Source organism: Berghia stephanieae, chromosome 1, assembly GCF_034508935.2.
Source record: "Berghia stephanieae isolate SIO BIC M18660-M18661 chromosome 1, UCSD_Bste_1.3, whole genome shotgun sequence".
Lineage (NCBI taxonomy): Eukaryota > Metazoa > Mollusca > Gastropoda > Nudibranchia > Aeolidiidae > Berghia > Berghia stephanieae.
The window spans coordinates 81809109-81822519 of record NC_088360.1 but is presented as its reverse complement, the minus strand read 5'-3'; the positions used below and the strand labels follow the sequence as shown (position 1 = coordinate 81822519).

Here is a 13411-nt window from a genome sequence, read left to right as displayed (position 1 = left end):
AATGTCCATTACTACCTAAAACCCTCCAGGGAGCTCAAATGAGTTTATCATTATCAGTCTAAAAAGCCTCATTCAAGAACACAACGCTGAGGGCACGATTAACAATCATTGTCACCCACTGAGTCATTAATCTTGCTTAATGCCATTTGACTGAAGTAACGTTCAAATTTGAAAGGAAAGCAATATTGATTAGTACCTGGCTTTAAAACTATTACTTATTACTGCCACATAACTACCTTCAGTCTTGTATCATTTCAAATAAATGAAATTATAAATGTAAGATTTAAAACATTTCATCAGTGTGATTAATTAGCATGGTAAATGATATATCAAGAACAGCATTCAAGACACGAATTTTAATAGCTTAGAAAGATTTTAAAACATTTTAATCTTTTCAAATTTGATTGAGCCTTTTTCAAACAAGTGTTAACCAGTCTATTGCGCCAATCTCTCAGCTATCAGAATAGCTGTAAATTCAGTATAAATTTGATGAATACCAATCTTTCAAAAGAGAAAAAAATGTTATAGCTTAAAATAGAAGTGGCTTTGTTTTGTTTATCTATATATTTTTAAAAAGAAGGCAAGGGGTTTTGTGAGGCTTGAGGGATATGGAAATAAAAATATTTTAATAGATTGGTGACAAAAAGACACTTTTATAACATTTTCACCAATTCAAGGGAACCATTACCAGTGAAGAAATCAATTGCCTCAAGTGACCATTCAGGCTCCAGAGAGACAACACCAGCTAGATAACAGTGGATGGCTTGTCCAGGAAGATCAAGAAACTGGGTCGGCATTGATCGCATTTTGTCTCGTTTTATAGACAGCTCCCAACCAATGTCTACAGCATAAACCTGAACAAATCCGGAAAAAAAATATTAATTAAAAATTTTCAGGTTAAAACAAATTTTCATGTATGTTCTGCAATGAAACCAAATGTAATTTTTTTTTTTTAAAGAAGAGAGAGAGAGAGAGAGAGAGAGAGAGAGAGAGAGAGAGAGAGAGAGAGAGAGAGAGAGAGAGAGAGAGAGAGAGAGAGAGAGAGAGAGAGAGCTGTCGCTATATTTGTACAGTTTAATCCCATGTTCTTTTCATCTTTCTGTTGTCATTCCTCTACTCCAATAACCAAGCAGTAATCACTTGAATATGGAGGAAAGTATTCCTTAACTCCTTTATATAATAGCATACTTATTTGAAGCATTTGAGATCTGGGACAAAACAAAATAAATTTAAACACTTATCTAAAAAACAATTTTAAATACAAAAACAAAAAAGATAAAAAGTTTATTTATTTTTTAACTTACGAAGTAGGACATATCATTGCAATCCATTCTAATGAGAGCCCTTTGCCATTCATTTTCATGCTGTACCAGACAAGGGTCGCCAATTTTGGGTGAGTAATCATTGTCAACATGACTGTCCACATATTCCTGTATCTCCGCAGTCAGAGTTGAAAGCTGACCTTCCAACTCTTTCAGTTGGACACAGAAGGCATTGGGAAGCTCATCATTACAGACTGTTATGGCATAACTCGAATGAAGGTTCAACTCAATGTTCCTTAAAATGAAGATACATAAAAATTAATAGAAATAAGGATGACACTTTATGAGATGATGGATAACAGTGCAACTAAATATACTATCAGTGCTGCCAACCCTAGCCCATGTATATGTGCACAATGGAGAGCCAAAATGAGTAAGATTTTGATCAAATGCATACCATCCTTCAAAAATTATAAAAAGTGCTAAATCTGATAATGGGCAATTAGGCCATAATATCAGCAATATTAAGATTGGTATTTAAATCAATGAATAAATTTTTCTTTTTATAGACTAAAGAAAATAGTATCGACTACCAGAATCCATGTATAAATATGGCATGACTTTACCCATCCATATACCATATAATATTATATTGAACTACTATACTATATCATACGAGGGCTCTTTCAGAAATAACCGAAAAATGCCCATTGCTCAGCAACCAGTGGAAATTTTTTAATTCTGTAAACGACATGATATTTCTTATTTCCTTACGGATATTCCCAGAAATTATGAAGTGCATCATTTTGCACAATGAATTTCTAGACGATTTTAAAGATGGCGGCCCACCTTGAAACTTGGTCAAAGGAGGAAATCAGAGCTGTCATACGTTTTTTGAACGCCAAAAGTCTGAATCCTACCGAAATTCATAAAGAACTTCAGAGTGTATATGGTGAGCATGTTATAAGCTGTACACAAGTCTATCACTGGTGTAATTTGTTTGAAGTCGGCCATTCAGACTTGACAGACAGGGAAGGGAGAGGGCGTTCGATAACTGCGACGTCAGAAGACAATGTGAAGCGAGTTGATGAGCTTATTCGTCAAGACAGGAGGTTGAAACTTCATGAAATCGCAAGCATTCTTGAAATTTCGGAAACTTCTGCCCATAGAATTGTATTTGATGAACTTGGCTACAGAAAAGTCGGCGCAAGATGGGTTCCTAAGCAATTGTCAGACAATCATAAAGAACAAAGATTGGACATCTGCAGGGAACTTTTGAGAAGAAGCAAGAGCTCACGCAGGGTTCACGGGCATACTGCCAACGCCGGCGGAGACTTTCTAGGGTACGATGTGACTTTTCTTGACAGCATAGTCACCGGTGATGAGACTTGGTTGCACCATTGCACCCCAGAAACAAAGCAAGATTCGATGACATGGAAACATCCATCCTCACCTGTCGCGAAGAAATTCAAAGTCATGCGGTCAGCAAAGAAAATAAGGGGAACTGTTTTCTGGGACAGTCGTGGTGTTATTCTGTTCGAAACCTTACAACCTGGAGAAACAATCAATGCTGCAAGGTACTGCCAAACTCTTGACAAGCTTAGGGAGGCCATTCGCAGAAAGCGCCCAGGGCAGTTGACCAACGGGGTCATTTTGCAACACGACAACGCTACACCCCACACAGCACGAGTGACGCAAGGTTGGCAAGAGAAATATGGATGGGAGATTTTGCCACACCCACCACACAGTCCAGACCTCGCACCATCTGATTATCACTTCTTTGGGCCACTGAAACGTGAGCTGGCAGGATAGCGCTTTGGTGTCGATGAAGAGCTTGTTGACCATGTGCGGAAATGGCTACAAAACCTTGACGGAAATTTCTTCCGAGAGGGTATCTATTCCATGGTGCGGCGTTGGCAGAAGTGTGTCGACAGACTTGGCTGTTACGTAGAGAAATGAAGGACGAGTCAAGGTATGAACACGTGCAAGAATTTTGTTGATAGCATAAAAAACGCGGATTTTACAGGCATTTTTCGGTTAATTATGAAAGAGCCCTCGTATGAACTTCTGTATCCAGACATAGATAATAGTGTTTAAGTACACTAAAAGAGTGATTTGTTTGATTGCTAAAATGCTTAAATAATAGAAATATAAAAATGCTTATCTTCAGCCAAATGCATACAATGGACAAAAATAAGCACTTTCTATGTAAGGTAGGCACCACTGTACTGTCATAGATTACTGTTTTTAATATTTAATGAAAGCATCCAAAAAAGCTTTTTTTGTGGATGGTCGGGAAAGACCATGAGAGAAATGAAGGACCACTGAATGAGAATGCTAGAACATAGGGCTCAGGACATGGAGGGAGGCTGCCATCACAGCTCAAGACAATAATAACTTGGAGAGGATGTGTTCTTGAGGACAGATGCCAATAAGTCAAAGTCAAAGTTTTAGAAAACCACATCAAAATCTTAAACTTACCTATAATATCCATCATCAGCGTATCCAAAGGAATAATCTTGGTAATTGTTCGATGTAGCTTCATCCACCATGGCTGTAGATTCCATGATTGGTTGAGTTATCTCTAAACACTCTGACTCATCACACTTATCTGTTTCATGTCTTGCCACAGGCAAACTAGAGTCAATATCCAGACTTTTGTTGACTAGTCCCTCCTCAATCAAAACCTCTGACAAAGACTTGCCAGTTTCTGGTACTATCAAATCAATTAGTGCTGTTCCGTCTTGCTTTCTTCCAACTAGAGTCAAAAGCAATTCTTGATCTGTGGTCAGTTCTACAAATCTATTGCAAACTTCTGATGACCACTCCTCTTCTAATGGTTGAATTTTGTCGAGACAACAACTAAAAGAGAGAATGGGTTGATTGCACAATTCTTCCCTAATATTAAAAATTTGATCCCTAGAACACAAGCCACAATTACCATAATCAATGAATCTAAGTAAAACCTTGTCATTGTCAGAATTTTTAGAAACCACCACAGATCTGTAACGAGATCCATCATCCTCAAATAAACCCACAACCAGGGCACCATTGCTGATATCGCCAATGATATTATCAGAATCCTGTGGAGTAGAGTACAGAGTCTCCATTCTATCTGCAAGTTCCTCCAATTCATCAGATGACGAAGCCAATTGACACCATATTTGGGATGGGTTATCAGCATGACTTACAAATGCTTTAACTTCCTTCAACTCTTCTACTTTGTCCGATATGCATCTGCAAAGAAATAAAAGATATCAATTTCATCTCTAATAATCTATCAGAGAGAGCAAGTGAGAGACAAAGGTGCCAAAGGATGGCATTTAAAAAACATGTAAATTTCTAAAACAATGATGATGAAAAAAACCTGTGACTTTGTAAACAAGATGTGCAGCTCCATGATCCAATCTGTTCCACAACAACCACATACAAAACATTGCTTAAAAGCGTGAATGAAATAATGTAGGTTTTTTCCCCCAAACAGACAAAAAAAAAAAATATCCATCTAAATACCAGACAAAAATTCTCATCAAACATAATTGGAAATGTTAAGTGCTTCAGCCTTTATTTTGAATCAATACCAGTAACTGAGCAATAAAATTGTTTTGATTCAAAACTTTACAGTACATCTCATATCAACATAAAATGAATGGTCAAAAACTTCGTAATCATTACTGTCATTATGTTTGAAAGCTTTCAAAAATAAAGTTTGAGTGTCAAAATCTGAAGATTTAAATGTAGAAAGAAAGAAAGAAAGAAAGAAAGAAAAAAAGAAAGAAAGAAAGAAAGAAAGGAAGGAAGAAAGAAAGAAAGAAAGAAAAAAAAAAAAAAAAAGAGAGAGAGAGAGAGAGAGAGAGAGAGAGAGAGAGAGAGAGAGAGAGAGAGAGAGAGAGAGAGAGAGAGAGAGAGAGAGAGAGATTAATAAGTAATTAAATTGGAATATCAGCCCCAGAGCTATATGCAACCACTGACAATTTGCAATTCAGCAGGTAGCTGTTTTGATTGATGTAACCCCGAAGTTTCGCTCATGCAACATAATGTAGTTCCACTTAAGTAGAACATTTTGTTAAAGGATTAATCTATCAAAAATAGATATTTTAAAACTTTATATTCCAAGTATTGGGTTCTTATTACATTTAAAAATTGGGTAAATGTACTTTACAAGCAAGGAAAAAAGACGGAAACACTATTTCATTAAAAAAATTAATGCTCACACTTTCATTAAAGAATAAAAACCATACCCTATCTTATTTTTCCAGATCTTGTCACTCTCATTAGGTACAAAAGCCTCTGTCACTATCAAACTACTCTCATCGGTTTCAGAAAAGACCTGCTTTGTTGATTTACTAATGTTGAAGCTACCTGTGGCGACTGCGTAGCCTGTAAGACAAAAAAAAAAAAAAAAAGTTAAAAAAGTAATTAAAATTTTTTCTTTTAAAACACACTGAGAGACTGTCTCTTATATGTGACCAAACTTCTGTTAATGCATTATGTAAAGGTGAAGTAGACTCAAACTTAGAATTAAAATAAGAAAATATGAAATTCAACTTTTTGTTGCTGTTGCAAAGTATGACAATGTATTCATTCTCAATCACAATGAATAGAAATTTGTATTAAAACCTTGTTTCATGTTTGTAGCTACAAATTCTATTTCCAGCACTTAGTTCATCCCAACCTTATACAGCTTTGAGACAATGGACCACAAATGAAGTCTCTGTGTGTCACATGTTTATTTATATCATGTTAGATTTTGGCTGTAATCACGAACTACTGTAGTGATCCTCCCAAAGGTTAAGGTTACAATATGTCACATGAAGATGAAGAGTGAAATTACAGATTGCCACACTAAAGAATTTTTCACTAAACTTCAAAGTTTACAAATCTAATAAATATCATATACTAATTTCGTTGAAATAGATATACAATATCATAAAAAATGAGCCACATTCATTTCTACTTTGAAAGTAAGGAAGTGGAGGGAAGTGTTAAATTAAAGACAAGCCAAGGTGAATCTTTGCAGCCCTCAGTGAACCATGGACCTACAGGTCACAAGGTGAGTGTCAAACCAATAGGAACACATAAATCGCATAAAAACTTTAGAATATTGAATGTTGATTTTAGTACTTAATAAATAAATTATAAATTAATAAATCATCAATGTCAAAATCTACCTTTGGCTACAAGGGTGTCTTGAACAGGGGTTCCCATATCAAGGAGATGAACCACCCATGGCTTGTCATTTACATCAAGTAAATCAGCCAATAATGATCTGAAAAACACAAAATGCACAACTGAGCATAAAAAATTATTGGACATTTAAAAAAAAATACAGGTGTTTAGCACACGATGACAAAGTTACCACATCAACACATAGTATGTTGTGTGTAGTAGCCTAAGAGGCTGTGTTTTTGTTGCTCCACAATATATGTACATTTTCTAATTTTTACTGGTGTATTTTTATTCTGGACTTTTTATATTGCTGTATTTGTGACACCGTACTCTTTCATTTCATATAACTTTTGTCAGTTTCTAACAGGATTTTTTAGTGATTTTACGTTATTTCTGAATATCTAAAATGGATTTTATCGACATAATAAGCTCTCACCAGGCCCTGTTATTACATTCAATTTAATATTTTTTATTCGCGACTCAATTTTTATGCCAAGCAAATATTTGCCGTGAACTGTTTTTAAACACTGTTTTCACCAACATATTTATAGAAACCAAAAAAGGTGGAAGACGCAAGCAAAGACCATTTATGGTGAAAACTGATCATCCGCCTAACCCTCGTCACTACCCTCCAAGACCCCCACCAACACAGACAATACAAGTAAACAACACAGTGACCAACAACGCACCCTTCGGTAACTCACTTTCATCATCAAAATAATTTCCAATGACAAAAACAATTCATATCACCATTCACCTTGTCACTCCACATTGCTGAGTAACAGTTCACACACCAACAGCAACAACACACAGTATAGATAGTATGCACTTGGCTAAGAAGTTCACAACATTGCCATCCGGAAGTATAACGGACCAACACACAAAACTATGTGTAACCTTGAACGTTTATAGTCTGGTTAATACATTTGAGTGAGAATTACTCATAAACGGAGATGGCAAAAAGCAATAATAAAGACCAGGGTGACGTCAATTTCATACTATCTATAATACAATGTCAATGTGTGAGAAACACTTAGTAAAATTAAAGTGTCAAATCTAATGAAATGTGGCTTATTTAACTCAAGCAGTATGTAATAAAAAAGATGACTAGTTTATGGCACATTTTGGACATGACTATGACTTATTATTCATAACAGGGACATGGCTAAAAAATGAAAATTGTGACTACATCACTAATAAAATAAAACCTGCTGGGTACAATGTAATCAAGTAAAGCCGGAAAGGTCGAGAAGGCAGTGGGTTAATGATAGTTCACAAGGAAAATATTGCCTTACAGAAAATAAAAGTAACAACTAAGCCATCGACCTTCGAAACCATCAAATGCCAACTAAAATATAAAAACATGAAACTTAACTTTGCTCTTATTTATCACCCAACACCATCTAACAAAAACAAAACAAAACAACAAGACAGTTTTTGACAGAATTTGAACAGTATTTCACCGATCTGTCAACAAAAGACAATCTTTACATCCATGTGAATGACGAGTCAGATAACAATGCATTAGATTTTCTCAATATAATTGAGGCACAGAACTATGTCCAACTCATCACAGAACGAACACATGAAAAGGGAAACACGTTACACCTCATAATTAAACACTGTGATGACACTTTGTTGAATAACACCCACGTACAAAAAAAAAACACATATCAGATCATCAATCTGTATATTTGAATTGAATTTGGAAAAACCTAAACCCACAAAAAAGACAGAAACATATCAAAAATATAAGTCATTAGATATTGAGACATTTTTTAATGACCTTATTACATCAGGTCTTATCACCAAAGTTGAACGTGCATAAACAGCAGGTGACAAAGTTTCTATTAACAAAATTATGTCTGAACTTCTTGATCACCATGCTCGTTGTCAACCAAAGTTATAACCATAAGACCAGACACATCATGGTTCACTGAGGAAATTCGGTTGTCAAAGCAGATGAGACGAGAAGTGGAAGAAACATGGCGGAAAACAAGACTCACAATATATAGGATCTCTGCGATCCGGCAGTTCTTCGCTACTGGAGAAAAACATCCCAAGAACAAAGTTTGCTGAGCGTGGTTTTGCATTTTCCACTCCAATCGTAATGAATTCTTTACCACCTAAAACCCGACAATGTGAAAGTCTACCAGTCTTCAAACAGCATCTAAAAACCAATCCTTTTCATTCTGCTTATCGTGATTCTATGTGAATTTCGTACAAGATATGTGTGTGATTGTTGTAGTGATTTTATAGTCGAATGAATGAACATGTGTGATACTAAAAAAACTATTGTAAAGCACCTCTGAGCTCTATTTGTGGATACTGGTGCTATATGAAATAATAATTATAATAATAATAATAATAGTTTCATATATTTCAAGGCAGACGTCTGTTGTTCAGTGGAAAACAGATCTGGCTACGTGGGCAGAAAAGACAAAGTGTCTTCACCTCAACCCCATACCAGACACCCTTACAGTCACGTGAAACACTTCTCATCAAGCAGTGTTATTTTGAAACTGATCAGATAAAAAATAATAATAATGGGATAGATAAAGAAATTTTATGTTCATATATAAATGTTTTAAAATGATTGTCCGACAAAGAATATTGTAATGCATGGCAATATTAAGTTAAAATGCAATTTATATATAAATATAAAATTAGGGGGTCCATTAGTGCCACAAAGCACATGAAGGAGGAATTCATCCAAGTATTATGGTCAGTAAAACATTGCTCCCTACCCTCTGGATAAAGTGAGCCTAATAGCAATGGACTCTTCACTACATTAAACAGACTCAGCTGGGCAGAGGATTAAAAACATAAAAGATACCTGATTTAACCAAGGATTAAAAATTGGCCTTTTGCTTGTGGGCCAAGTGCTCTACCACTGAGCCATCAGGACCCTGTCGAAACTTTGATCTTATTTTTCTCTTAATTTCAATATATGCAATTAAAGTATGATTTGAGAGAATTTTTAACTAATAAATACAAACTTTTCTTCCACAAGAGCCCTGAATGCTTCAATTGCCTCCTCAGTCCAGTCTTCATCCACTGGTTTGACACCAGATAAAGTTGCCTCATGTCCAAACAATGGCAAAGATTGATACTTGTCAGGAAGTGCACGCAAATCAGCACGATCAGAAACAGTCTCTGTGTTACCGTGGTCAACATACAACACCTGAAATCATATTTAAAATGCCAGATTGACAAATTTACAAGAAAAAAATATGAAGATATAAAATTGCAGGTCAATACAGACTCCTAATAAGTAACATGGTCAAAGCACCTGATTTTTGTTTGTTTAATTTAAAAAACATTCTTCGTTCACTGGGTTAATAAACCGTCCATCATCATTTCTATAAAACCTTTCAGCCTTCTGTAAATTCAGAACAAAGCATATATGATTCTGTGCATGCCATTTGAGAAGATATCTGTGCAAAATCATGAAACCGTGTTCAAGAAAACCGTACCAGAGTGTACTACTAATACCACCACTACTCATTTTACTTTATGTCTGATATAATCCATAATCCATCAGCAAGAGAAAAAAAGGAAAGGAAGAATAGATCTCAAAACACTATACAAAAAAAAACAAAAAACAATACTATGCAAGCATACAGTCAAAATTAACCATTCGGGCAACAGATCACTGGAAACCATTGTAACAATAAATAGAAATGGGAGAGGAAGAAAAATAATACCTGAACACTTTGGTCCCCCTCTCCACAGCTGACCACCTTTACACGGTACCAAGATTCCTCATAAAGAGCTGCACATAAATCACCTATAGCAAGGTCTCCTGACACAAGACCCTCTCCTTCTGCCAGACCTGTGATGTCCTCATATAAGTCATTCATCATAGAGTCCAGCTGATTTTCGTCGTCCTGAAGCTGAACATAAAATTGTCCAGGGCTGGTGACAAATGGAATGATAACTGCTTTACGTTCACTTGAGGCAGATTTGACAATTTCCTCTGGTATAGTACTCGGTTCTGAAAAGAAAAGAGAAAATGGAGATGCTTTACTCAAGAGACTGATATATCTGTTAAGACCCCAAAAAAAAACCCCAAAAAAGCCAGGAAATATAAGGATCCAAAATTTATCCACAGGTTATGAAAGGTAAAATAGTTGGAATATCTTGACAACTCATGAACCTGATTTTTGCAGGTAGACCAGAAACACAAATACTGGAGGGCACACAATGAGATGAACAAGGTGTGTTCAATAGTTAACAGACAACCCCTTCTTTTCACACACAAACATGAAAAACACACAAACCGCACATGTCCGTGTTGCAGGATATCATTAGAGTTTGTTGCATATATTTGCCCATACAATTCCTTTGTCCATTATTTTTTCTTCTCACGTCCTATAATTTATTTCTTGTTTCTTTCATGTGTCAATTGATTTTATTTCTTCACTTATTTTATGCACGTCTCAATACAAAAAATTCCTGGTATTATGTCTTTATTTTTTTCCTTTTAAACTTTATTTCTTGGTATTTTTACCTTATAGTTATTTTATCTTGTTATTAATTTTATATCGTTATTGTAATGCATCTTAAAAAATAAATTTAATTCATTTTTCTTGATATTTTCATCGTATCATTAATTTTATTTGCATGTAATGTCCATGTAATGTATTTTTCTTTAAAATTGTCAACGTGTGTCAAAAGTTTATCAGATTGAGGAACAATTAAAAGGTGCTAATGAGATTACAACAGCAATCATGAAACACAAACAAAGGAAAGACAAGTGAATGATAAAAAGTATAGTCAACACGGTGTGATTTAGACTTTGCTAAACATACAAATTGCCCCACTATCCATTAGTCTAAACAAAGGACAAAGGATTTAAATCTGTCAACTTTGTCTAGGGACAGTAAACTGGGTAAGCGACAACAGTAGTAAATCTGATGGTGTCTGCTTTATGATCCGTAATGATGTCCTCTGCCTGTGCATTTTAACAAATGTCCACCTTGTACGCGATAAGGAGAAGGGGAAAAAAAAATCTAGACCGCTGGGTGTCCTTCATAAACAGTTGTCAACCTTACATATTACATAGGTGTTCACAAATACATGACAATTTTAAATTTGTTGTAAATATATATACTTTCCTCCATGCAAATAAACATGAAACTCATTAAACTTCATAAAGGTGAAAATACTTTAATAGATGAAATATGGTAAATGAGCTGTAAGCCCTGTTGAAATGGAGCAAATAAGTAAACCTAATACTAATAATCATTATATTAGTATAAATAAAATAAAGATAATTACCTTCAGCAGTTGCTTCGTTGACCCCAATTGGTTGACCATCGTGTGTAACATTTACACTGAAAACACTGTCTTCCTCACTGGATACAATTTCAATGGAGACCACCTTATCAAGGACAGCTCCTTTAAATTCCTCGACTGATGACAAAGGGCTCGATAACTTACATTTGTAAGCAAATGCTGGAATGGAGATTGTACTCAATTCATCCGGTAATGATGCCAATCTGTTTTTACTGAGGCTATCTGTATTTCCGTAATCTACAAATCTAACTGTGAAATTGTCACCATCCACTTCTTCAACAGATGCCCTGTACCAAACGTCATCTTCAGTGAATTTGGCACATAACATATTGCCCACTTCAACAGTGTCTGGCTCAGTGTGCTCTGTAGCAAGTAAGGCATCTAAACTGTCAGACAAACTTTGTAATTGATCTTCCTCTGATACAAGTTGAGCATAGAACATTCCCTCTGGTGTGGTTTCTGTGATGTAACAATTTCCACCTTGAAAGACTGAGGATCCTGTAGAAATAAAAATTTACAGTATAACAAAAAGACACCAAAAAGGAAATTATTTTGCCAAAACTTAAGTAGTCTGTACTCTTGAAACTAATAAATCAAAAACTAATACAAGGGAAGAACAATGGGGATAAATAATAAGATTTGAGGAATGAGAACAACAAGGACTAAAAGGTTTAAGTTTAAGGGCAGCTTTGACTTTGATGAAAAGAAAAAGACAAACTACAAAATCCAAATATTACGTGAGGGAAGATTCAGAGCCAAATTTATTTCTGAATGATTAAACTAGACGCAGCGTTGCCAATTCATGAGGAAAAAATTTACTGAACACTGAACTCCAGGAAAAAGAGATTACGTACTTGTTTTTATTTCTGTTCACCTGGTGATTGGGTTAATACAAAATACTGAATTCCATAAATATACAGAAAATCAGCAACCTTGTGTAGACAGCATTACTTGTTTATCTCCAAATAGTGCTCTAGTCTATGGCAAATTACTTGACTTTCCATCAGCTCTAAGTCAATCTTGCTTTTAAAAAATATTACTATTGGAGGACCAATATGGAAGTTTAGTTTAGCTAGACCACTTTTATGTCACACTCCACCAACGAAGCATCCCAAATAAATCGACTTCATGAGTCATGAGCGACTAATGTAAATCACAATAACAATCATGACAAATCATGAGTCAATATAAATATACATCTTTCATCATCATTGCCTTTTTCACCCTGGCCACAGACAGTTTCCATCCTTCTTCTATCCTGAGCATCTTTAAAAATTATCAATTAATGATGATGATGATGACATCAGCAACAACAAAAACATTAATAATAATAATAATAATAATAATAATAATAATAATAATAATAAAATAAAATAAAATAAAATTCCCTTTATTCATCTCAAAGGGGAAATTTGTCACTGGAATGACCCGGGCGTCAACCGCAGTTCATCACCGCAAATTGAGGTAGGGCGAGGTGACTTGCTTAAGGGGATGGGCAGGTCCTCGATTGTCAAAAACCGAGTAAAAAATCGGTTTTGATATTTTTTTAATTTTTTGAAAAGTTTGAAACCTTTGCTACATGAAAATCGCATGTTGACTCTCAGGTGGGTCAGTTTAGGTCCAAACTGACCTCTTGAAGTCCAATGGGGTCAGTAAAAATATTGTTACAGCCTGGCTTG

General features: G+C 35.2%; 1 protein-coding gene across 2 annotated transcripts in view; it reads right to left on the bottom strand.

Moving 5' to 3' along the window:
* The window catches only part of LOC144958903 (uncharacterized), a 55951-nt gene that overhangs the window by 16206 nt on the left and 26334 nt on the right, over window positions 1-13411 (bottom strand). For both annotated transcript variants that reach the window (XM_078891191.1, XM_078891200.1), the window contains exons 8-15: window positions 11715-12230; window positions 10139-10428; window positions 9431-9615; window positions 6434-6531; window positions 5504-5642; window positions 3744-4499; window positions 1305-1557; window positions 689-854 (exon numbers count right to left, since the gene is read on the bottom strand). In XM_078891191.1, the coding sequence (XP_078747317.1) occupies window positions 689-854; window positions 1305-1557; window positions 3744-4499; window positions 5504-5642; window positions 6434-6531; window positions 9431-9615; window positions 10139-10428; window positions 11715-12230 (2403 nt within the window). The remainder of the gene's footprint in view (window positions 1-688; window positions 855-1304; window positions 1558-3743; window positions 4500-5503; window positions 5643-6433; window positions 6532-9430; window positions 9616-10138; window positions 10429-11714; window positions 12231-13411) is intronic.